Source organism: Theobroma cacao, chromosome 5 (assembly GCF_000208745.1).
Source record: "Theobroma cacao cultivar B97-61/B2 chromosome 5, Criollo_cocoa_genome_V2, whole genome shotgun sequence".
NCBI classification, from domain to species: domain Eukaryota; kingdom Viridiplantae; phylum Streptophyta; class Magnoliopsida; order Malvales; family Malvaceae; genus Theobroma; species Theobroma cacao.
Window position 1 is genome coordinate 28,588,017 of NC_030854.1, and position 26,547 is coordinate 28,614,563.

Consider the following 26,547-nt stretch of genomic DNA (forward strand, 5'->3'; position numbering starts at 1 on the left):
AGACGACTTTAACGAAAGAATCATAAATATAGCCATTTCACTATCACCACGTCAAAAAAAAAAAAAACAAAACATCATATGTCAACTAACACATGTCCTCATTTATTATTTAACATCAAATTTCATGGAAATGCTAACAACGAAATCATTTTATTATAATATTAAAAACGTAAATACTAACAAATTATTTTTCAAATTGTAATGATTAAAATAATATATGTTTTCAACTTTAAAAATCTCAAGTATAATTTATTCTTATTAGAGACATTGATTACAAATTATAGATAGATAATTATAGATTATGAATCTATTATGAATTAAAATTTTATAATTATGATCAACTTATGTCAAGTTTCATTATTTTAACTCCTATAAAATTAAATCGGTGAATCATAAATATGATATATCATACCAACTAATTAATAAAAAGCTAATCAAACTGCGTATCAAGGCGGATGTTAGAGAAAATCGAGACAGAGGGTATTTCCGTCAAAATAATAGAAAAACGGAACAATCCCCACACGGTAGTCCCATTGCAGCCTTGCTCAGGTGATTGAAAGGATATTTTTCCGAAGACAAACCTTCTACGCAATCTCCACCGTACACAAAAAAGCGACGGGTCTGATGGAAGAATCATAATTCAGCCATTCATGTACCGCCACGTGGAAAGCACGAAACAGACCAAAGGACATGTCGTAGGGGAAGTGGCGAATGGGTCCCCCCTCGAAGGAGGGAAAGCTAAGCTTAAATACAGGCCTCGGCTCTTCACTTCGAAAAAGAGGCCGTCTATTCACACGGCCACAAAAGGGTAGAGGTTGAGAAAGCTTTTGTTTTAGAGAGAGGGAGAGAGGCCAAGAAAAGAAACAGAGGTTTTCTATCTCCATTTTGAGGTACTCTCTTTTTTGCGTTGATTTGACGTTATCATTAATTTATTCCTTGCCATTAAATCCTCCTTTTTTTTGGTCTATGCTTGCATTTGTGTGTTGTTTTGATTTTTAGATTTAGTTGTAATGTAATTGATTTCATGTTCCCAGTTTATAATGGAGATTAAGATCTCTTGCTTTTTCGAGCTTAGATTTGAGGTTTTGATGTAATCTATCATTGGCATTCCGAGATTTTTCATCTCTCTGAGTTCGGATCTGAACACCATATTTATCGGATCTTAATCCGTTCTTCATTTTGATTAAGCTTCCAATACTATTTCTCCATAGATCTTATTTTTCGCTTGTTTAGTTTTTTTTTCCATCTCCTTTCTTTCTGTTTGAATTTTTTGAATAATTATTCCTTTTCATTTTCAACTGTAAACTTCATGTTTTGCTTTGGCATGTTGTTTTAATTAGAGATTGCAAAATCTTTGATTATAGTAATGAATAAAGAATCATGTGGGCTAAAACTTTTGTTGTTATCTTTGTGTCTTGTCGTTTAACGAAAGGAAGAGCCAAATGCTTAAAATAATCTCAGATGCGATGAACTATAATAAGAACATGTTCGGCCCATGCCTGTTCCGTCCAAGTTTAAGATGCCGGTCTTAGTTGTAGCTTTTTTGGCGGCGTTTTTGGAATTTTATTTCTTGTTTTCTTTTAAGACAAGTAGCAATTTTTTTCAATATTAAAATTAAGTTGTCACTCGCGCTCCACTTGATTAAATTATATTTGTCACTGGCCGAAGAATATGAAAAATAATCGAATAATAGAATTTGGAGTTTTTTTTTTTTGAATTTACATGTTTAACCTTTTCGTGAATCTTTCGGATACCAATTAACCCAACACGTTTATTAGATAATTAGGGAGACTATTAAGTCAATTTGGGTATAGGGGATACCGTTGGGTAAGACAGTGAGGCTGTGAGAGATCTGTGACTGAAAAATTGGGACGGTCTATTTGACTTTGGTCTGATTGATGCTAACAAACGGTGTGTATCACCCCTTGCTTTTTAAGATTTGTATGGTTATCAGCCTGATTCCGGGTCCGTAGGTGACTCAGTGGGTGACTGTAGCATTGCCTGCCTGTGGGTATGTGATCTTACTCCAATTTCCAAAAAGTCTGCGTTTTCTATTACGTGTAGCTCATACCACTACATAAATCAACTTCTTGGAAGTTGGACTATGTCTCTTTGATAAGGTTGACGAGCAATATTTCTTTTCTTCATCGGTGGCCGGCGCTAGCACGCCACGCCTTTAGCCGAAAGATACAATACATTGATTTGTTCTCTGTTCTCATTTCCACGAGAAAAACATTAGATTACATTTACATGTATCCGTGACCATGCAATTTGCGCTTAACCAATCAGGTCACTAAAAGACTTTTTTATTGTGCGAGTTATAAGCTCAATCAATTACGTAAGTAACATTCATTGTATGAACATGTATATTGATTACGTGAACGTGATTGATTTGACTTTTCAGTACGTTATAGGACGGTCTGTTTAATAGACGAAGTTAGGGATACTTTTATTACTAGTACAAGTAATAATAGTTGTAATTGATGATGTAGAATTAGTGATACTATTAATTTTAGAAAAAGTTAAAGAGTATGGCTTTGGCCATGAAAATAGGAATCGTAAAATCCGCCTAACACGGAGGGTCCATTACTCTAAAATTAGTGTCCACTTATCTTTTTGTAATATTAGTCTATGCTAATAAGTGCATTAGACCATTAGATATTTAGATATACACTCCTTGAATAATTTATATGGGGAAATTGTCAATGATGCGACATTATTTATTGTACGAATAATATGGTTTCGCATCTTGACTTTCGGTAGAACTATTGAAGTTGGAGTCAAAAACTTCATTTGGAAGTAGATAAAAGGTGAGCCCAGAGCAGGAATAAGAATCGATACAAAGCAATGAAGCGGAAAAATAGAACTCGAATGGTATATGTGCGCTTTCATTGGTCAACTTTACCTCACTTGTCGCGCTGGTCTCCTTAATGGATTAGTAGAGTCTCCCATTTCTTCTGATAGATATTTTGTCAATGCGTCTGTTATTATATGAACTTTTTATTTTTTTTTCCTCTATAGATCATTAACTTTTTCACAAGAATTTTTATGTTTTCTCTACTTTTCTGGGACATGTTTCCTGCTTTTCTTTTACTTTTAAATTCCTGGCTGTGAGCGAGGCTAAAGCGGTCGGGCTTGCAAGTTGGTTGATCTTTGGTCTTGTGCCTAATTAGAATTAGTTGTAACTGCAAAGCGTGGAGGTTTTTTCTTTTCAAATTGTAAGTGTTATTCGCGTGCATCTTCTTAATGCATTGATCTTGGCTTTCACATTGAGCTTATATGAGTTTGTGTTTTGGAGATATATGCTGTCGGTTGGTTAGTCAAGGAAATTAATATTGAAAGTAATAAGTTTAGTGATAATTTTTATCTGTTTGCTTTAACTTAATTTTCCAAGAAACTGCATTTGGTGTTAACGTTTTGCTACCTTTATCTTCTTCAGGGTGAGGAACAATGGGTGCAGGTGGCAGAATGTCCGTCCCGCCAACTCCAAAGAAGTCAGAATTTCAATCCCTGAAGAGAGTTCCTTGCTCAAAACCACCATTCACTCTCAGTCAGGTCAAGAAAGCCATAGCACCTCACTGTTTCCAGCGCTCTGTTCTGCGCTCATTCTCTTATCTTGTTTATGATTTTATCTTGGTCTCTCTCTTCTATTATGTGGCTACCGATTATTTTCATCAGCTTCCTCACCCTCTCTCTTATGTGGCCTGGCCAATTTATTGGGCAGTCCAGGGCAGCGTCTTAACTGGTGTTTGGGTTATAGCACATGAGTGTGGCCACCATGCCTTCAGTGATTATCAATGGCTGGATGATGCTGTTGGTTTTGTCCTTCACTCATCTCTGCTTGTTCCTTACTTCTCTTGGAAATATAGCCATCGCCGTCACCATTCTAACACTGGTTCCCTTGACCGGGATGAAGTGTTTGTCCCCAAGCAAAAAGCAGCTATAAGATGGTGGGCCAAATACCTTAACAATCCACCAGGGCGATTCCTCACACTTACAATTCAGCTTACTATCGGTTGGCCACTATACCTAGCATTCAACGTGTCAGGGAGGCCTTATGAACGATTTGCTTGTCACTATGATCCCTATGGCCCCATCTACAATTATCGTGAACGATTGCAAATATACATCTCTGATGCTGGTGTTCTTGCCATTACCTACTGTCTCTACCGTCTTGCATTAGCAAAAGGGCTGGCTTGGGTTGTTTGTGTTTATGGAGTACCATTGTTGGTGGTTAACGCATTCCTTGTCATGATCACATACTTACAGCACACCCACCCATCTTTGCCACATTATGATTCCTCAGAGTGGGACTGGTTCAAGGGAGCTTTAGCAACCGTTGACAGAGATTATGGAATTTTGAACAAGGTTTTCCATAATATCACCGATACTCATGTGGCTCATCATTTATTTTCAACGATGCCTCACTATCACGCAATGGAGGCTACAAAGGCAATAAAGCCTGTATTGGGAGAATACTACCAGGTCGATGGTACTCCGGTGTACAAGGCATTATGGAGGGAGGCCAAAGAGTGTATTTATGTTGAACCAGATGAGGGTGAGCACGGCAAAGGTGTGTTCTGGTATAGGAATAAGCTTTAAATTTGCATGTAGGAAAGTTTGTCGACTGTCAAGGATTTTGGTCTTCCGATGTTTGCTTGTTTTTGAATTGAACTTTCGAGCTTTGTACTCGTCACATTCCAATAATTTTGTTGACCTCTAATTATTGGTAGAAACAATCAGACAGCATGGTTTATGCTTTTCGGGTGCTGTCTTTGGATCTTTTATTTTTGAATGCCATTGATCTCTTAACATAAAGGCAACCTTATCTGCATTTTATGCACTAAAATAACCCATTCCAGTTCTCCTAAGTCTGATCTGGTTTCTATTGTTCTTTTTCAAGTTTAAAGATAATTTGAGAGCTTGTTTGGCTTGATTTTTTTTTTAATTTAAAAGTTATTATAAAATTTTTATGAAAAATAATAACTTTTAAAATTAAGTTAAAGTTGTTTGATAAATTTTTTTTTGTAAGTTATAATTTTTGTTAAAATTATTATAGAAGGTATTTTTTTTTTAAGAAAGTAATATTGTAATTATTTTTAACAAATGAAGGTATTTTTGAAACAAAAATAAAAATTTTAATATTTTTAAAAAAAAAAGAAAAAAAAGCTCTTCCCTGAAATTTTTTTTAAACTCTTTTTTAAAAATTTTATTTAAAAAAAAGTTATTTTTTTTTAAGAATTTTTTAAAAGATCATGTTTCACTTGATTTTTATTTTTAAAAAATAAATAAATTAAAAAAAAACTAAGTTAAATATGCACTGAGTCATTAACATAAAAGTCTTCCTTGGATTGTGGGCTCTTCTTTTACACTCTAAGGAAAATGAAGGAAAAATGTTCTTTAAAGAAGAAAAAAATTCTAAATTTCCAGATTAAAACTTTTTATCATCTTTCTTCTTCGTTGGTTAGCCCATGTAACAAATTAAGCATACCAAGAGTCGAAAGTTTCGAGAGCGTTCTTGGGCTCTTTCGCTGCAATGACAGGTTGTTGTTTTAATTGTCTATTGAATTGGGCTGTAGTACATGAAGTGGTTTCCAAAATGACCATATCCTTGGTAGCATATTAAGCTGGCCCATTTTGTGGCCTTTTGGGTGAAACAAGGCTCACGATTTTTTATCATTTCCCGGTCATCCATCCCGCTTTAATTCTCACATTTTCACACTTACTCATCAAAATTTGTAAAAATAAATTGATGAACAGGATTGTCAGACATAGTAAAAATCATTTACAATATGCAGATCATTGAATAACCTTTAACCCCAAATCTTTAGATTGAACATTTATTCATTGAAAGTAGACCTCACTGATTGTCATTTCCTTAACCATATATAAATCATGGTTATAATTGCTGCTTTCCTTTCAAATTGTGTATGCTTCCTATAGGACCCAAGGTGGAACGTTTACTTCCTATTATCATACTTTGATTTGAGTTTAGAAAATGGGATTTGAATTTTAGAAACATCTTGTAATTGAAGCAAGGAAACCGATTACGATGCACCGCCTCTTCTTACTCGTCCAATGTAGGCCTATATAGACAGCCCAAAGTTTAACAATTATTTTATGAGGGAGTAGTTAACCCTTGACTCATTATATAAACATAGCGGTCTTTCCATTTCCACCCATGACTTTGCAAATATGTAAAAGACTTGTTGAATATATTGTTGGCTTTTCATACTTCATATCTACATTAGGTAAGACACGAAAACCAGAAGACCGAGAAATAGAAATGGTATATTTACTACTCGTGAAGTCTTTTTGTGAAGATTAGTGTGGGAAGATAAGCAATAATATTTCTAGATATTGAGGATTCTAGAAGTTCATGAATACGATCTTTGAGTCAATTGGAAAATATCAAAGTATGAACTCGATTCGATTATCCAAAACCCCCAAAAAAATTAGTATGAACACGACTCTATGCATGGGATCCAAAACGACTTGTCTCCAAGAGTAGGTAGTGTGTACATATAGAAGAGGTCAGTAATGCATGTAATGAACTAACACCAAGGAAAAAGCAACGCTCTTCTAGTAGGAAAAACGACATATGATGACGAGATGGAGCACGAGACTATATGAGTTGTGTTGCAGATTCATACACTTCTGAATACTAAACTAAAACTAGTTCATGTCATGTTGAATTTGCCCTTATTGTGGATTAACAATAAGGACTTCATTATCAGAAAAAACATAACAATAATTAGGACTTGAATGGTTGATTAGATAATAATAATAATAATAATTGTAATATAATTAAAGTCTTCCCTTTTCTTATTTTTTAGTTTTATTAATAGACCGATGGGATATATATATAATTTTTTTTCACTTTTTTAGAAAATGATTGTGATTATATATATATATATCAATAGGAACTGCAACAATAATATGCATCAAGTAAGGAAAGGAACTTTTCTTGTTACAAATTGCCATGAGTTTTAGAAGATTAGTTTGTTTATTTTTTACTTTTTTGGTATGTTTGAAGATTATTTCGTTGATTAAGCTTATATAACTTTATGCCAGTAAGTTTCATCTCATCCCAACAAAGCAGAAGGGAATTTGAGATGATTATAGAAGTTCATATTATATCACAAACATAAACACAATGGAAAACAATGATTTGAGAAAATTCTTTGGAAATTCAGATTCATATATATAGCTTCATGACTTTCACGATCATTCGTAAAAAGGAAACACAAAATTAAGTGTCACTACTAATCTAATGTATATATAGTGGCATTCAATTATCATTTTCAAGATCATCATAGTGATTAATCGCCGTGGTGATCTTATCACAAGTGATTCAAGATTACCATGGTTGGTTTAGGGATTAAAGATCACTGTATTTAGTACTATGTAAAAATTTAATATAATTTTTGTTTAAAATTATCAAAATAACTACAATAATTTGAATATTGTTTAAAGATAGCAGGTTATAAAATATTAATATTTTATTTATTTGATATAGAGTATAACTAAATGATTTCGTCATCAAATATGAAATATATTTATCAATAGGTAAATTAACTTCATTAATTACATACAAATTTTGTATGAATTAGAATATGAAACTAAATTATTGAAATGATAATGACTATGCTGAGAAAACAAAAATTATAATACAATATAAACTTTTGAGTTTTGTAAAAAATAATTATTTTGAAAAAAGGAAATTATTTATTATATAAAAATAATTACATTTTTTGAGTGAAAATAAGTGTATTTTTAATCACACATTAAAAGGGTCATATTGTCTATGATTAACTTTTAAGAATCCCTTCATCTCATTGACAAAAATCTAATCTAAAATTAAACCAAAACCATGAAAATCAAAATTTGAACTTGAAAACTAATGATTTCACACATCACAATCTTCTCCTTATTATTGAAGCAAAATCTTATCGACATCTACATGCAGACAATTTCTTGGTGGAAAGTGCTGACAAAGATCTCGTCTATTTATTTATTTATGTAAGTTTCATTCGGAGTGATTTTATTTATTTATAAAAATAAATAAAAAACAAATAAATTAATAACAAAATAAAAATAGAAAAAATATCAACCACACATGTCTCAATAAAAACCAACTCAAGTTATTAACTTAATCTATCTACCAATGACTATGAGGTGGAAAGGTATCTCGAGCTTTGAAGGAGTATACAAACCTATTGTACCATAGGAAACAAGAAAGAATTTTTCTTATTTGTTTATCATGATGTGAAATGTGGATAGAGGATAATACTTCCAAGATAGATTATATACTTGTCCACAAAGTAAATTCATTATCTTTACATTGATACATATAATGGGAAAAGGACTTATTGTATTAAACCATCCTATTCATTTTACCATAGTCTTATAATTGATGGATAAAAATCTATCATACATGATGCAGGCATGTACCATCTTCCTATGACAATCAAATCTTATATAATTAGTGACAATGAATTAATCAACTCTAGATTGTATTGCTATGTCATTAAGATAGCAATAATCAATTTACCAATGATGTAATGAGATGGTTATATTACCAACGAGGGGATAATTCCAAGGTTAAGAAACTAAGATACATTCAAATAGTAATTGGTTTTTAATTTGAAATAAATGTAACCTCTCATTAACTTTAATATTGTATATATGACTTTTGTAGGGTATGGTATATATATTATTCTAAGTAACTAACACAAAGTAATGGACAAATGATCAACTTCCTAATTTTATAATGAAATAATAATTTTTTAAATAATTTGATTAGTTTAGGAAATAAAAGAAAGCATTTGGGTTGCAGCTAATGTTTCTCAATAGAAATTTGATTATTGGGTAAAGAAAATAAAAAGAAGAAGAAAAGAACATGTTACAAGGTAGCAACACATAGCCGCTTGTCAGTGGGTAGTTGTTAACTTTGTTCTAAAAATCAAAATCTAAACCCAAGGCGAGCACGTTAGTAAAAGGAAGTAGAATCCAGCTAAGGTGAGCGAGGGACTGGAAACCACGTCAACGGGTGGGCCCTGAGTCACACGGTTTTTGTTGCTTTTTGTTTTGGGCAAAATTCGGAAACTTACACGTGGCAATGAGAGGACAGTGCGTATCTTGAGGGGTGGTCCGGCGCAGCCGGCACGAGACTCGTGTGCACTGCTGTTCTCCTTTTGGTGACGCAAACCCCTCTGGCCCTCAGATCTCATCGTATCTCCCTCTTCACGTGCACATCCAACGGCCAATATTACTCTTTTCTTTTCTTTCGAAACATTTGGTCTGTTTTTGATACGGTGTACTATCTCCAAAATGTTGGTACAAGTAAGGGTACAAGATTTGATACAAATCCTCTCTGCCGGCTATCATGCTCTCCACTCTTGCATTTCCTGTTATCTTAGGCCCATTACTAGTAGTCTCTTGTTCCCCTTTCTTTTTTCTTTTTTTTAAATAATGTGAAGAACAATAGGTTTTGATTCATATGTGTCTGAAAGTTTCAATAATATTTCGAGAAAAAAAAAAGAAAAACAAATGGTTGATGGAAAGGTAAAAGAATATGATAAAGCAAGGCATCTATTTCTATTGATTGTAATAGTTTACCTAGGTTTTGCCAGTTTGCTATTCTCTCAATCATGTGACTGCCCTTGCCTTGTTTGACATTACCTCTTCATGTAAATAAGGTGAAGCATAAATGCAACCTCTCTACACATTTGGCATCAAATATGATGCTTTGCTGTCTAAAGTTACGACAATTTTATGCACTCTTAACTTTCTTGGCACTCATTGGTTTGCCCATAATTAATCCATCATTATATATAAAGGCTTAACTTAACTAAGATCACTTAAGTTCCATTTATTTCATTTTTTTTCCATTTGTCATTTATTTTTTATTTCTTCTTTTGCTAAAAAGTAAACTACTCAGAGTTTTAATGAAATCATACCATTACAAAATCATTAAAGCCGGTTTAAGATTTTTTTTTTCTTTGCTTTCTGAAATTAATATATATATATATGTCTTGCATATGATTTGCTGTACTAGGCTTGTAGCTTGGGACAAAACAAAAGGAAACAAAGGAAAAACAAAGAAAATGCCAAAAACCCTAATGCTAGCTAACTAGTTGTTAGGGTTTTGAGAAACTTGGGTTTTGCTCTGGTCTTGGAGAATATAATTGTTAGGGTCGGAGAGCTCCATGAGTGAGTAGGGAATATTGAAACCGGCTTTGGTTTTTCTCATTAGCTACAAGATGAAAGCATAGATACAAATGAATTATAATATATATAGCAAAGTGAGATATATATACCACCGTAAGTATCCGTACAAGCATCATGTACAAATTATTAAAGAATTAAAATAACCAAAAACAAGATTCAGATATAAAGTAATTTCCTATGTCTTTGCCCTCTACTTTGAAGAGGTAAACACCATGCTACAAAAACATCATTTTACTAACTCATATCAGTTAAGTATGTATGACATTTCGGGAATCTTCTGCCTCTGTCTCTGGGATATTTCTTTGTATTTAGAGTTTTGCACACTTAGGTCTTGACACTATTTTACTTAACCCCTTTCCAATATATATAACCCTAAGCCCCTACAGTTTGATGTATTCTTTTTAGGAAGACGGGCCTTATGAGTAAGTTTCATATTAGTCTTTTAATTGTAATGTTTCATATTTATTCATGACTCAAAAACTCGAGTTTTTTACTTTTTTTTTTTTGAATTTGTTGAAATTTAGATAAAAAAAAGTTTCATGTGACGTTTCGGGGGACATAAATATGTTGAATTTCGTTCAAATTTTAATGATATATTGTTGGATAGATACATTTGAAACAAATTCAAAAGGTCGTAATTAAAAAGAATTGATCTTTTTAAGTCATGAAAATTTTGTAAAAAGGTGACGGTACATATTCTAATCCAAATTCGGGATGCCTATAAATTCTCTACCCTCCTAAATACTTGAGCTAGTGCTGATTGCAACATTATTTATATGTTCAATTATAACTTTGCTAATTATAAAAAACCCTTGTCTATAAGCGATTTGATATTATAAGAGTTCCAGGGCTTCACATATTTCTTTTGGCGCTCAGAATATATTTAAATCAACTTGACAATTAATGAGTATAGGCCCATGAATGCAAAATTAAAGGAAAAAATAAAAAAACAGAGAGAGAGCATAGAATGGATAATCAAAATTATCCATTTTTTAACATAGCCAAGGTTTGTAGTCAACTTGCTTAAAATATAGTTGGAAGCATATACAACACCCAATGATTGATGTTGTTAGTAATTAAATTTTGTTGCTAAATGATTGATATTGTTAATTATGTGCCCAAACTACCAACAATCAATTGGAATACATTTTCTAATTTTTTTAAAAACTTTTTACCTTTTTTTTCCCAATATGTAGTTAATGGGGTGAATAATTGCCTCCTAAATTCAAAGTTTAATCAATCAGGTCAGAAATGGATCAAAATTGAAGAATCTAAAGACGACGAAGGGCATTTTCATAATTACAAAAAAATTGGGAGGCGCGAAGATTAAAAAAAGAAAAAACAAAGGGAAGTAGCAATTTTGAGAATGGATAGTATAAATCTTTTTATTGTCATGGATCTGGAAACGCGGATATGTACGGCTGTCGTTTATGCAAGCCATGACATTAGTTTTTATTCCAACTACGCGGATTCGTGTGTTAGTAAGTTTGTGGGTTCATCACATAGTTAAAAAAAAAAGTAAGATATTCTTTCTCTTTAATTACCAAAACGCCCTTTCTTTCCCAATGTTGAGGTAATTTTTTGTGTTTTATTATTTTTTTTTTTAAAAAAAAACAATATTATCTCCCACAACATGTATATAATTTTTGCTCTTTCATGGGAATTAATGAAAGGTTTTTTACTTTTGAATTTAGCTAAGTTTTGGGGTTTGTATTTTGCAATGTCTTCGTTTTACAATAGAAAAATGTGTCTTATATGTTACTTTTGTTTTTGTCTAATGGAATACATTATAATTTGAATTTAAGATTTTTACCCTAGACTCAGGTCATTGGCACCATTGAAGGAAGCTCTAGTGACCGAAAATGAGTCATATATATATGGTTCTTCCAAAGGGTTCCAGGCATCTAATTTACATGATATTTGAAGAGTTCATTACTACCCAAAATATATGAAGAGTTAATTAATTCTCAGTGGATATATAATCTCTTTAAGAAGAGGAGACCACCATTTGTAACATTAAATAAAGCCCATACATAATAAATGCTCAAAAAGTTATTAGAGAGGATGGTTTGGTCATTGCAAGTAGATGTGAGAAAAATACATGTTTTGACACACATAAAATATACAATACTTGTTATAAGATAATCCAATTGGGGAATTGGGGACCATTTAAGTTGTCTATTTACTCTATTGAATCTCTTGCATTTTGTCAGACAAGGATTCATCCAGTCCTTACTCCCAACAGACAGCTTTCTCTTCTTTTTTTTTCCTTTTTTTTTTAATTTTTTAAAGTTTCACCTTTAAACAATATCTTTCCCATCACTTTCTTCTCCTATATAAGCATTCCCCCTTTCATTTCTCTAAACAAATACACCAACTCCCCCACCTCTTTCTCTTTTCTTGTTTCTCTCAAACATTTTTCCATGGAGAATATCATGATCAGGAATCAAACCAGAATGCCCCCTTCAACACCATCAGCACTATCCATTCACAAGGATTCACAAACAATATCAAAGGCAAAGCCAAAGATACGCATAATTCACATATTTGCACCAGAGATCATCAAGACCGACGTAGCGAACTTTAGAGAACTGGTGCAAAGACTCACAGGGAAACCAGCTCAAGAAAAGGGTTGCAAAAAGAAAGCAAGAATTGGCAGAAGAGACCATCAAGAGCCAAGGATCACTCGTTTCTGTGACAAGCCAGTGGCAGCAGCTGTGGCCAAGAAAATGGAGCTGAGAACTGGGTTTCTTGCTGGCTTGGAGACAAGGGAAAGGGTCAAGGAAGAAGAAGGTATGTGGAATGGTGAGAATTCAGGTGGTTTCTTAAGTGGTTTTGGAGATTTGGATGGATTCATTCAAGAGCTTGGTGAATTCCCTTTGCTTCCTTTGGATGCTTCTCACATGCATGAATTTGAAGAAGCTCAACTTGCATAAATTGATTCTTTACTTGGGATTTTTTCTCTCCTTCTTTTAATTTTATTGAAAGTTTAATCATATTGAAGATGTTGTTTTTGGGTTGGGGGGGTTTTAGATATAGTTTTAACTGAATTCTATCCATCTGTTTCTCTCTCTGATCTCTCTCTCTCTAATCTTATTGTCTCTGATGTAAATATGAGAGATTAACTTGATTTCATCTGACTTTGAGATTTCTACACTTTTGCAAGGATATTTTGTTCTTTCTTATCAAACTTTCTTTTAATTTATTTAAGCGCCATTTGGATGTAAGAGAAGCAATTGAAAACATCTTCAATTGATTCTTTTCTTAAAATTAAAAAAATAAAGGACTTTGTTTGTTTTCATTTGGAAGTGCAATGGCTGTTTGTCTTATCTAGAACGGGGCCTTTCTTCTTACCTTGGGAAGAAGATCGTTTGGCAGACCAAACATGAACGTGCAAAACTATATCATGCTATTTGATTTGATAAATGTCTTACTTTTCTTGCAAGACTCTCTTTATTAATTTTTTGATAATATAGCAAACCATTTTATCCCTTCAAGTCGCCTCCCACTTGTCTGATGTTAGCAAGCACTTGATGCATATCCCGTATGCTTCACAAATTTCAGAAAACCTAGCTTTTCATACATTTTTTTATTTCTTTTTTTAACTTAATATAATGGTTAATGGATGTAATTTCACCCCTTTTTTAAACCATTTGAGCACTGGTAAAGCTAGGTTTTCATTAAATAATATTTAATCCAAGTTTTAATTTTTAATGAACGGAAAAACTTGATTCTAATTTTTTATGATACAAGATAAACTGTTCAATTCTTCCGAGTCCCAAATTATGATAACATGTGTTTTACTCAACAAGGATTAATGTACATTTACAATTAATGTGAATGAGAGATCACTTGCAAGTTACATGAATTCAAGATCATTCATAAATGAAGCAGACAAGCTTAATCAGCAAATGAAGTTTACCCCTATTGAATCTATTTTGAGTAATCTTATAAGAGAGGAATAATGGATGAATTCTAGCGTCCCAAGATGGAAAAAGAGGACAAAACTTGATGAATCTTTTCTTTTAGTAATATCACAAGAATCAAACAGTTGGTAGTATTTAGTAAGCAAGTCTGATAAAGAAGGCAGATCTTAGTTTTTGTTCTTTCCTTCTTTTTGGTGAGATTGATCATCCAGACAACATGTGCTGGACACAAAGAGAACATGGTTGTAAAACTCTGTAATTACTTCCTTAAAAGCGACAGGATTTCTTTTTTAAGATAGAAATCACAGAGGAAAATGCAACCAATGAAGCACTAATTCAGTTATAGTCATGTTTAAGCTAAGCTAAAAGCAACCCAACATTGGAACCAAAGAGGTTAGCATTGGTATTAATTTGACTTTAGGCACCTTATCTATATATATTAAGTCAACATTTTTGGTAAACTTTATTAGCAAATTGCATTATTAATTTACTTTGGGCGGTATTCATAGAACCGACTAATCTGCCTAATAGAAAATTGGAAAGCTAAGCAGGATGAAAATTGAGTTCTGAACTACCGGTTCTGCAACTATATATATACGGATCACTACCATAATCTCTTTGCCAAATTACCCTAACCCTAATACCGTTTTAAGAAGAAAATTAATTAAAACAGCCCTTGCCTCTTCAGCCACTTTAATTGCTCATTTTAGTCTTAGATAAGGATGACAACATGGAATCAGCATCAAATATCAAAACTTAAGATTTTTACCCAATCCACGAGTTCAATAAGTTAAATTATAGTCACTAATTTTCAATAATTATTGTTTTTTTTCCTCAAGTTTATTTAAAAGAATTAATAATTGGGTCGGTTTTATTTTGTCGAAATAACAATTGGATAGTTGATAAATGACATATTAAAATCATTGTGTTGATATCAAGAACGTCCACGTTGAAGCTGAGCAGAAATATTTGGCTCTAAGATCAAAGGACAAAAGGAGATTAGGGTAATCTTGAGGACATATTCAGGGATTACGAAAGTCAGGGGTCTCCAATCTATATCCTCCATTGCTCCATGCTGACGGATTTGAGTGGTGTGACTAACTAATTAATTAATTAAGGGACAAATTGTGGTGAAAAAATAAATAAATAGAATTCTTAAATTACAGATCATACAATGATTTTCCACTTCAATTTTTGAATTAAATTAATTATTAAGAGCGTATCATGTGCTTTGTCTCTAAGCCTCTTGTTTTGGATCTTAGGACAAATAAGGCTCTCCTTACAATACCCAAGTGTGCCACTTGCCATGTTTATATACAAATAGCAACATAGTCGTAGATGAGACAGATCACAACAACCACTAAAACATTATAATTGGGAAGCCAGATTTTCCACGTAATAACTCAGGCCAATCAGTTCCAAGAATTGTGGCTGCTCCATGACCTACAACCATGCATGAACCAAGCTTCGTCTCAGTGCCAATAATAAAGAGGTCCTAAAACTTTTAAGTTTCATTTTACGTGAATTTAATCTACTTTATTTATTTAATGGATTTGTTTATAATTTTTTTAATGACATAATATGTGATATATATGAAAATTATTTGATTGTAATTGTAACCTTACGGAGTAAAAAAATTGCTAAATATTTGTCTTAGAAGGTGATTTGTCGAATGGTTGAACTTAAGGGATGCACAAGATTATGAGTATCACAAATAAAAGGGTTTCTAGTCTGATTACTCCAAATTTGGTCCTTATATTATCTTAATTAGACGATTTTAGTACTCTTAACTCAAATTTAACGAACTTATTTTCATATTTTTATTAAAAATTAATTTCAAAATAATTGATAACGATATTAAAATATTACAACACCATATGGTTTTTTTTATTACATGACATGCCAACTTGAATTTTTTTGACTATATATGTGATACACATTAGTATGAAAAACTTTATTTTTTTAATAAAAATACTAAAATTTACCTTTTATAAGTTAAACAACATTAATTATTTAATTAAAATAAAATATACTTTTTTATTAATATGTGTCACGCAATGAAAAAATTAACCCACTTTAACGTGTCAAACAGTTATCAAAATGCCAAAAACTTTAACATCCTTACTAATCATCCTTTAATGGATTGTTGATAAAAATACAAGATTAAATTCATTAAAAGTAAAGATAAAAAAAATTAGAACCAACAAATTGGGATGATACAAAGATAACATTCAAATATTGACCTTTTACTTTCCTATAAAGAAAACAAGAGGGGTCCCAAATTAATTAAAAGTTAAACCATGAAAGCAACATTATATAATATAAAAAAGGGTTGCTTAAATGAAAATGTGCGCCGCCATATGTTTTTGTTAGTATTTTATGAATACCAAATATCCCACTAAGTAGGGCCACATTTTACTCCCAACGGCTAGCATTCAGCGATTTCCCCTCTTCTGCACCTCACCATAACTTTAGGGTTGGAATAACCAATACCCGACACGGTGGCAACTGCCCAAACCAGGAAAAATATTTTGCAATATGCGACCTCTTGAAAGTAAATTTGTCTTTCCGAGTGACGTACAGGGCAGCATTGAGAAGCGGCGGGACTTGAATCAACATGACAGCACAGCACAGCACAGCACAGCAACCAGTGTTTACTTTTGTTGGTCAAGAAAAGCACGCTGGTTCTTTTAGTCAAATGTCTTCACACTTGTTGATTTGCTCCGGAGACCATGATTTGTCGAATCAAATTGGGGGAACATTTTGCATCATGAAGATCAATTGTGTGAATTGGATCCTTCCAAAAACGCCCACATGACTTGAAATTTGAAAGTTGAAAGCAAGCATGGACGGAGACTGACCTTGAAAATGAAAGGATGGATCCAGGTTCCTTTGTTCAGAATCAGTAGACTTAATAAATATTTACTTAGCCCAGATGCTTTAACTACTTATTTTTTATAATCATTGAGCAGTTAAATATTAACACAGTACTCCAATAAGTTAGTAAATTATTTTTAAAAAAATTAAATAAATTTTTATTTTTTATTATGTTTAATTAAATTATTATATTTTTATTTTGATCAAATAAGTTTTTATAATTGATAATTTACTAATTGACATTAGTTAAAATATCACTTGTCATTTTATATTTATATGACATTGAAATTATGTTGATATATATACACGAGTATCTGATTAATTAGCTGGTGCATGATCCCCTACTTAAATAATAAGATTTAAATCTCATTTCTCTTGATTATAATATATATATATATATATATAATATTGNAGCTGGTGCATGATCCCCTACTTAAATAATAAGATTTAAATCTCATTTCTCTTGATTATAATATATATATATATATATATAATATTGATGTGAAAGATGAAAAATATTACATGATTATATTATCAGGTTAAATTAATATATCATCGTTATCATCAATTATTATTATATATCAACATATTACATCATTATCAATTATGATATGTTAATATATATTATCAGTATTATACGACATAGAATGATAATACTTATTAAAATAAAAATATAAAGACTTATTTAACTGACAATAAAAATACACATATTAATTAAACGTAACAACAGTAAAAAAGTTTATTTAAATTTTTCTAAATAGTTTAAAGTTTTTTAGATATTATGCTTTAAATATTGGATTAAATCATATTTTTTGTCTATGTTATAAAAAATATATTTAATCCTTATATAATAACTTATATAAATTAATTTATTTTTTTTAAAATTTATTAATATTATTTTAAATTTTAACATCATTAAATATACTAACATGATAGTTACCGTACTAACATGACACAGATTGCATGTCATTAGTTGACATGGATAAGAAGACACTCCATCTACATATAATTTGCAATATTTACCACCAGAAAATACTAGGTTTTCTTGGAAAAGAAAGTTCAAATTTTCTTAAAGGTTTACAAATTAAGTAATATTAATACTAATAAAATCTCAATCGGGACAAAATTAGTAAAAAACACGTTTTCTTGAACTTGTGGCAGGTGACCTAATGCTACAAATATGTTACAGGACTTCAGTGGGAAGTTATACGATTTCTATGGAACGATGTGACCCTAATTTCCCCCATTCTAAACCCGTCCCCAAATTTCATGACACCGACAATTTAAAGCCTCATCAAATTGAGTATCTGAGTTCCTTCTCCTTGTCACCGAGCACTGACACAAACAAATTCGAAAGAGATTGAATTGAAACATCATTGAGATAACAGGGAGAGAAGTAAACAAAACAAGATCTTAGTTTATTTTCAAAAAGAAAAGAAAAACAAAGAGACAGTTCTTATACATGTATATGACTCCCTAGCTCTCATAATCTGGGCTAGTTTCTGCCATGGTAGATGAGGGTGGATCCAGCCTAGTAAGAACTTCAGGTATGCCAGCAGCATCCCTAATAATCTGCATCAAACGACAAAATAATTCAAAATGCAATGTTGGTCTTTCCCAGCTATCTCTAAAACTGGTGATTACTTATGCTACACCCCTATTGCATTTTAGGCCTCAGACATATGTGCAGTTGTGCACCAATTCTTATTTGGTCCTATGGCCACATTTCAAGATCCACAGATCATTTATACGAGTTGGGAAATTCATCCCGCAATCACCTTAGGACCTGCTACTTAAGTTAAACCAACACAACCTATATTAGCTTTCATGGTTTTTTTTTTTAATTCTCCAAACTTATTCAACTACAAGAAATAGGTTTTCGCTTATTTTTTTCCCTATCCCCTTTCATTACTGCTACTTTAAGTCTTGTGATCTCCACATTGAACGGTAGCTGATCTTTCAAAATCAGTTCATCATCTACACAAGCTATTAACAGCAGAGGTCTCGTTGTGAATACTAAAAATCTATAGCAAACTTTTAATCTTAAGAATTGCTTCTACCCTACAGAAAGAAACAGAATATGAAGGTTCGTGGGGCAAATTTTTAACCTCCTCAGTCTAGTATTTTAAGCTCAGAAGTTTAGCAAGCTAATTTTTAAGTTATGACACCGTAATATTATCAGCATACCTATCACAGTGTCCAACAGATTGAGAGATATTTTGTTAAGCCATGTGAATAAAAACAGTGACTACATATGTATTAAGTTGAATAATATAGTTCATAAGAACATACCCAAAGGAGCCCCAGATCAATAGAGAAGTGAATAGAGCTAATGAGAAAAGACGTAATAATAGATGGCAACTAATAAACTAAAATACAAAAGGTGAATCACTTAGCTAATTCAACGTAGAGACTCACAAAAAGACTATGCTACTTGGGTTACAGCAAAAAGTCCATTTTCTTATCAATCAGCTCTACTCTAATGGATTTATAAGTTTCTCAAAAGAATAAAAAAATCTATGGTATAATTCTGATTTCCTTAAGGTATGAAATGCCCATTTCAGACCTTTGGTCACCTACGGTAATTGCTAATTACATCTATGTGGTGAACTCATTATATCTTATGTTATTGTCTACTTTAACAATGACTTATCTAGAAAACAACCTGAAGGCCCAGAAAGGGTAACTATAAATCCAAAATCAAAAGAAACAAAGACTGCAAAGTACAAATGTTAACTTACAAGGATCTCTTCATCAAGATAAGAAATCATGAACAGTCTCTGGAATGTCCCACCTTGAAACACAAGAAACTTCAGCTCAGATTCATAAAAGAGTTGAATGCCAAACAAAAAGCTACATAATTTACCCTAAATCATGAACTTTTTCTGTACTATTTTACCCTTAACACATTTATAATCCAGGATGGGACAACTGAAGAAAGTTGCAAACAAAGTCACAAGTGATGACAAAATTAGAATAGGATCCTTTGATGGAACTGATTCTTTACCATCAAATAGGCAATGATTCCATAGCAAATGGATTGGTTCTCCTCTTTGCTCATAAGTAATAATTTTATTAATGAGTAGTAAGTGTAGCCCATTTGTTGAAGCATACACAAGGGAAGGAGCAGAGCCAGGCTTCGGAGGAGGGGAGACCAGAGGGGTGAGTTCACAACATCCTTTATTTTGACTTTGTAAATTGTGAAACTCAAAAATTATTGTCCCTCAAAGGAAAAACCATTTAAACAATCTACTTTTGAAATTGCATCATATTAATTTAACAACAAAAACTAAAAACAATAAGACGAAAAACAAGCCAGATACTGAGATCTACAAAAGCAATTTGCTGAAGATCTCTGCCTTCGTTGTGTTTGCCCACCCTTTGATGTCCTCAAACAACTGACTGGGCTTACAAGTGAACTGCAAGATATCCACTAAGATAAGAATTTGCCTGAAACAACAATCCCTTTTCCCAACTACACTTCCCACACCAACCAGCCAAAAGTTCAACTGATAGACTAGGCAATGTCCGAAGGACCCCAAAATGAGAAAATGTGGGGCAGTATGTAAGCAGCTCAGCTTACATGGTAACTCTATAATTTTCCAGGGGTATTATAAAAAACGAGAGAGTGTAACTCACAAACATAACCAGCCATTTACCTTACTCTTTTTTAATCTGACAGAAGGTTACAAAATGGCCAGCAGCCATCACAATCAGCTGGTAATATTTTTCCACTACATGGAATGAATTAATCAATTGGATTCATTATTTCTGTTTAAAACCCACAATAAAACCATATAAGCATGTATGGATTATCATCATATCTGGCCCTTTTATCCTGATGTAGAAACACAGACCAACCAACTGCCCAATAACCTTGTTAGAGTTTTACAAAAAGCTGTGTTATACATCCATAACCAACCTGTAATAAGAATATTATGGGCCATATTCACATGCAGTTCAGCATTTTTAAGTTCCCATGCCCTTTGCTCTTGAAAGAAAGAATCCCATTTCATATATGAAGCTCTAAAATGGTTTCTAAATAATCAACTGCTTTCTCTACTAAAAAATTAAAAAAAAAAAAATGCATCAATTGTGAGTTATCATAACAATAATAAATCCAATGAGCACCTTCCAAAGCCTTTTTTAAACATCACATGTTTACTTTGTCAATCTCTGATTTAAATACTAAGAGCCATATAAAATGGAAAAAAGGAATGTTCATTTCCAATATTCTTTTCAGATACCTCAAAGTATGCCTATAGCACTATTACTGTGAACATCTGCAAACGGGGACATCTCATAATGACAAAAGTGACGTTAATACCTAGCATCCATGAGGGTCATATGGCCATGGCCTACAATATTGATTCAGAAAAACATAAGCAAGCATACTGTTTCTCAGAATGCCAGCTTAGATTAGGTTTCAATTAGGTCTTTTGTGGTCATTTCAGCTTGGTCTTGTATGATTATGTACATTAACAGTTTATATTGCTCTCAGCTATATTATCTTAAAGGGGAAAAAATTTGAAATGCTTACTCAGAGGAACTCTCAGTCCACTGGCCACTGCATCCCTAATAGGAACAGGAAGTTGCTGGACAGTGTTAACAGCCTGACTATATGCACTTTTTAGCTGTTCTGGTATTGTTTCTTCAACAACAGTTGGTGATTCAAGAATCCCCTCAACATATTCTTCTTTCATTCGTAGTGGTCCCTCAATGGATACCCTGGTGGAAAGAATACATTTGCTTTCTATCTGCATTCCACCAAAGATAACCTCAAATCACTAGAAAATTTTGTAACAAGGAAGTTTTTCCTAGTACTCAGATAAACTATGGTTAGCAAAAGTTAAAAAAGCGGCTATTCATAACTCTAATCCTTGAGGGAGATATTCAATCAGAGTTACCATAACTCTTAGATTAAAATTCAAACAGCAGTTTAAAAACAGAAAACTTAAATGCTAAATGAATAAACAGCATTTATTCCACTTCTAAATTAAAGAAACTTATAAAGTTGTATGCAACACAAGCCAACAACAAAATTCAAATGAGAAATTAGCAGAGTGAATACTTCCATTGCACAGCCAGCAAAGGCTCCCACAACGTCCAAGGAGGGTCCAAACGTATGCAACTCCACCTCTGCTTTCCACATATTGGACACATATTCTACAAGTCTCAATGGAGCAATCTTATCATTGCACCAAGGTTGAGATGATCATGAAAAACAAAGAAATAGAGGCAATAATTCTAAAATCCATCTCCATTAATTTGAATTTGACAGCGACAAAATTAAGAGACAAAACCTTCTAAATAAGAATCATCTGTACACATTATTGCTCCAATCCTCTTTAATCAGTGGGCCCCCTACCAATGGTGCCAAATCTCACACAAATAAGAGCCCACCCACCTTTTAAACAGTGACATTTTGAACATAAACAATAAGGGCGAGTAACAACCAATATTAATAGTTGCGAAGCTCAAGCAAAATTAGTTAACATAAACATTTTTAAGTGGCCTGAAAATAGTGGTCTCATATTACTTGATCCCATTAATTTAATAATGATATCAATGAACATCTAAGATGTTCATCCATCCAGTTTAATCTAGGGGCAATGTCTTTCAGTTGGATAATATGACAAACATAATCCGTACCTACTTCCATGATACTTAAGGAAAAATAAACTACTTCAATTAGCAATAATGGTTCAGGTTATATCATATTTTCTCCACATGGATTCGAAACCACTTCCATTGCGCAAAAAATTAGCAGAACCTATTCATGTTTTACTTAATGCTCAAGGTGTGTCAAGAAGTGGGAGCACATACCAGATGTTGTTGTACAGAAATTACGAATTGAGACCGCACACTTCATGCGGTTGGCTAACACCCCTTTTTTCTTAAAGAGAATTAATCCAATCTGAGAATTGATATACTAGTATGTATGATTTATTAAAGGAAGATGATGCATACAGATGTTAAGCATCCATACATAGTTCAAGCCAGAGCCTTCATATTCAAGATCATAGTGATGCAGTTGACATGCAACATTCATATGTGTACGCTTCATAGTAGAGCACATAAAGATGCCACGGAAATATTTACCGAGTTAAGCAGTTTGAAGTGTGCTGTAACCTTTGCATATCCATCCTTAAGAAGCAAATCCATCTTTGACAATTTTGCCAATGTCGAAGGGAATCTCCTGAAAAAGTACAAAGGAGTCACCAAGAAGATCAGCTGCTAGTCGATCAGAAAAATGGAGATCATCAAGCTATCAAAGGACACTCACTCAAATATGATTTTAGCAGCAGAAAGTCCAGGGCTTCCGAATCCAAACCACTCAAAGTTCCATCTACCTTCCAGAAAGGGAGACCTGGAAAGCTATATAAACTAATAAAAGTCTTATGCAAAAGGTGAACATGCAAAAAGGCATTGTTTGACCAAGCACCTACGTTGTTGGCCTCGGTGTTGGATTGAGCCTCTCCAGGCCAGTTATCCTCTCATTCACATCAATTCGTTGTATATCTGTTGTCTTTCCTGTGACTAAAGCCTCAAAACCCCCAGCATCCTTAAACTGAAACAACATTTAATGCAAAAGTAAACATAAAAGGCCAAGCTTGAAGGTGCATAACAATACACATATACTTCATGGAATACTCACCAAATCAATGAATAAGTTATATTAGTCAATCTTTAAGTGACATAAATTAATTGAAAACATCTAGCCTTGTATGCTGACAAAGTTCTTTTTCCTCGAGCTAGTAGTACTGACTTGAACTGTGAATGATCAATTACAACTGAATAAAAACCATCACCTATAGGAAAGTATGTTGACTCACAACAGGACAAAATTTATTATTGGATTGCATTCTAACTGAATGATAACTGATGGACAATATGAAGATAGACCAGTTTTGAAATTGAAGAAGGATAAGATAGAATGAATTACACCCATCATCCATGACTGTCAGTTTAATATTATTTCACGGCATTTCATATGTGTCAATTTCATCCTTTCATTGATCAGACTTCAGAAAGTTGATAGAAATAGTCACATAAGATAAAGTGTCGTACCATGTGAGAAGTATGGCAAGTGAAAAATAGGTGACTTGCACCTATCATCCCTTACATGTTTGTGCAATTATATTATAATAAGTTATAACATAATACATTGTGACCTTTCACAAGTGGTTTAATGCTATCCATCATTTGGTTGTTATTGGGAAAAGAATAAAACTTTTCATATAAATGCCCAAATAAGCATTGATGTGGCAGACACATAAGCACCACGTCAGCCAGATTACTTATCATTCATTTTATCCTTTCCTTCTTCTTCCTTTCTTTTTCTTTTGTTTATGCACTTTTCTTGCATATTTTCAGTCTTTTTCAGTAGTTTCACAAATCCAAACCCCTCTACTTTTCCTTATCCTCCATACCAATCACTGGCATCAATTAATTGACTTCACTGCTGACAATAGTACAGCCCTGATTTTACTCTGTTTTTCCTCTTTTCCTCATTCAATCAACCCATTGTTCTCACTTACTCTCTCTAGACTCAAATGCCCTTTTTACTAAATTTCAAAAAGTACCTTCACGAACTTATAAATGTAATTGTCTTATAAATTCACACCACAAAATCATGAATTCATGAGGGATGGGTTATTGGAGTTATGGGAAATATGTAAAACTCCAAGTTGTTAATAAATAAAAATGAAATTATATATAAAAAAAAAATCATGGATAACAGGTGTAATTTACCCTATTTTTTTCTAACTTACACTTGCCACACGGCACACCTCTGTTGCTTATGTGATCATTTCCATCACAAGTCTTAGTGCCTAACAGAAGAAAGGATGCCATTGACACACTTCTGTTAAAGTCCCAGGGTACCATGTTACAATAGAAATGGAAATGTCATACATGAAAATGGACTAAATTAAAGAGGTCTCAAATGATGGTTATAGTTTTCCCCATACAAAACTTCAAAACTATACTACTGTATTCTTCTCCCTTCAAGTAACAATTATAGTCATTCAACTAAAGTACTAAACCAAAATACCAAATAATTACCCTCATCACTCGGAAGCCAAGATTAACATTTTTGCCGGTCCTGGAAATAGAAAAGATGAAACTATTTACGAACCCTTTAGCAATAGCAAGAAAAGGCAATTGCCGGGCAGAAACTAGGCAACTAACGGAAACAGATTTGAATTAGTCATAAAAAAAATGCCAAGTGTATTAATAGGGAAATTACTTGTAATTTGTTCCTTCGAATCAAAATTTGGCCAGAAACTGAAAAGCACTTCAAAATTCTTAAATCGTTTCTTTCTTTGGACAATTTCTATAACCATAAAATGATCAATAATTATATTAGAGAAAAAGTCAAATAATAAGGGGAAACTCACAGCAAGAAGAAGAGATTCCTTAGCAGAAAGTCGCTCCATCTCTTTAGCATAAGTAGCCGGAGCTCCTCCGTGCACTGCTTGCTGAACCATTGCTCTACACGGCATTCTAAGACGGTTTCTCCGGTCGCCGGATCTCCTACGGTCACACTCCGGCAGTCTGACGAAAGAAACTCCCGCCAAAGACGAGGAAGACGAGGAAGAGAAGCCCGACCGAATTGCCGAAATTGCAGAAAACGATCCTTGCAGAGAAGCCATTGATGAAATGGAAATTTTTCAAAGGGTTTCCTTTTTTTCTTTTATTTATTTGTTTATTGTGAAGCGAAAGAGTGAAGAATGAATTTTCGTCACTTCTGTGAAAGGGAGATTTTTATGTCAAAAACATTTGGTGCCTCCAATAACCGTTGGGGTCGGGAAACCGAACGTTTTTCATGCTTCGAAATAAAAATAATATTTTTAAATATTTTTTCTTTTAAAATATTTTTATATTTATGATATTACTTCTACATTATTAATTAATATCAATTTAATAATTTTATTTTGTGTTCTTATTAATCATATTATTGTTAATATAATCAACAGAGTCAAATGTAAAAGAAAAGAAGAAATTAGCATTTAAATATTTTTTTAATTATAAATGTATGCATCCTTCTAGTAGAAAGTCAGTTTCATATGGTCAATCTCAAAATTATATTTACTAAAAAAATAAAGTTAAGCATGAATATGATTTTCATACATCATACATTTCTTTACAAGTATACTATATATAAAATAAGTAAACATTTTAAATATTTTATTTAATCCCGTGTATTATTTTGTGTTACACATTTTTCACTTTCACTTTTTTAAAATTATAAAAATAATAATATTGAATAAATATTTTTTAATCTATTTAAATAAACATATAAGCATATTAAATTGCCATATACAAATAAAATAATTAGCTTGTTTAGAAGAAAATAAAAAATAAAATTAATTTTAATATTTACCTTTATTTAATTATTATCATGAAATTTTAGTTAATTGATGCATCCTTTTATTTAAAAATTTATATATGATTTTAACAATTATGTAATATTCAAATATTTTAAATATATTATTTAATCATATAT

The 26,547-nt window shown here is 32.5% G+C and overlaps 3 protein-coding genes across 4 annotated transcripts; 2 read left to right on the forward strand and 1 right to left on the reverse strand.

Annotated features, from left to right (window-relative positions):
- On the forward strand, window positions 755–4,787 carry LOC18599101 (delta(12)-fatty-acid desaturase FAD2). Its single transcript, XM_007028923.2, has 2 exons — window positions 755–890; window positions 3,440–4,787. The coding sequence occupies exon 2, from the start codon at window positions 3,451–3,453 to the stop codon at window positions 4,600–4,602; it is 1,152 nt and encodes a 383-aa protein (XP_007028985.2). The 5' UTR covers window positions 755–890; window positions 3,440–3,450; the 3' UTR covers window positions 4,603–4,787.
- LOC18599102 (VQ motif-containing protein 17) lies at window positions 12,551–13,389 on the forward strand. Its single transcript, XM_018121229.1, has one exon. The coding sequence runs from the start codon at window positions 12,657–12,659 to the stop codon at window positions 13,167–13,169; it is 513 nt and encodes a 170-aa protein (XP_017976718.1). The 5' UTR covers window positions 12,551–12,656; the 3' UTR covers window positions 13,170–13,389.
- On the reverse strand, window positions 18,163–25,841 carry LOC18599103 (probable plastid-lipid-associated protein 13, chloroplastic). Of its 2 annotated transcripts, XM_018122070.1 has the most exons (8): window positions 25,439–25,841; window positions 23,486–23,607; window positions 23,323–23,406; window positions 23,139–23,235; window positions 21,577–21,793; window positions 19,778–19,830; window positions 18,499–18,608; window positions 18,163–18,371 (listed from the first exon to the last, which is right to left on the reverse strand). In XM_018122070.1, the coding sequence occupies exons 1-7, from the start codon at window positions 25,691–25,693 to the stop codon at window positions 18,513–18,515; spliced, it is 924 nt and encodes a 307-aa protein (XP_017977559.1). In that variant the 5' UTR covers window positions 25,694–25,841; the 3' UTR covers window positions 18,163–18,371; window positions 18,499–18,512. The 2 variants fall into 2 exon arrangements, with proteins under 2 accessions (XP_017977559.1, XP_007028987.2); XM_007028925.2 differs by having other exon boundaries at window positions 18,307–18,608.

What these genes read in the sequence shown, in the direction of transcription:
- LOC18599101 (XM_007028923.2), top strand. Translation starts at nt 3,451, where the DNA reads ATGGGTGCAGGTGGCAGAATGTCCGTCCCGCCAACTCCAAAGAAGTCA.
- LOC18599102 (XM_018121229.1), top strand. Translation starts at nt 12,657, where the DNA reads ATGGAGAATATCATGATCAGGAATCAAACCAGAATGCCCCCTTCAACA.
- LOC18599103 (XM_018122070.1), bottom strand. Translation starts at nt 25,693, where the DNA reads ATGGCTTCTCTGCAAGGATCGTTTTCTGCAATTTCGGCAATTCGGTCG. An exon ending in AGGAATCTCTTCTTCTTGCT is followed by an intron (nt 23,608 to 25,438) that starts GTGAGTTTCCCC and finishes ATGTTGTTTCAG; the next exon opens with TTTAAGGATGCTGGGGGTTT. An exon ending in GCTGCTAAAATCATATTTGA is followed by an intron (nt 23,236 to 23,322) that starts GTGAGTGTCCTT and finishes GTACTTTTTCAG; the next exon opens with GAGATTCCCTTCGACATTGG.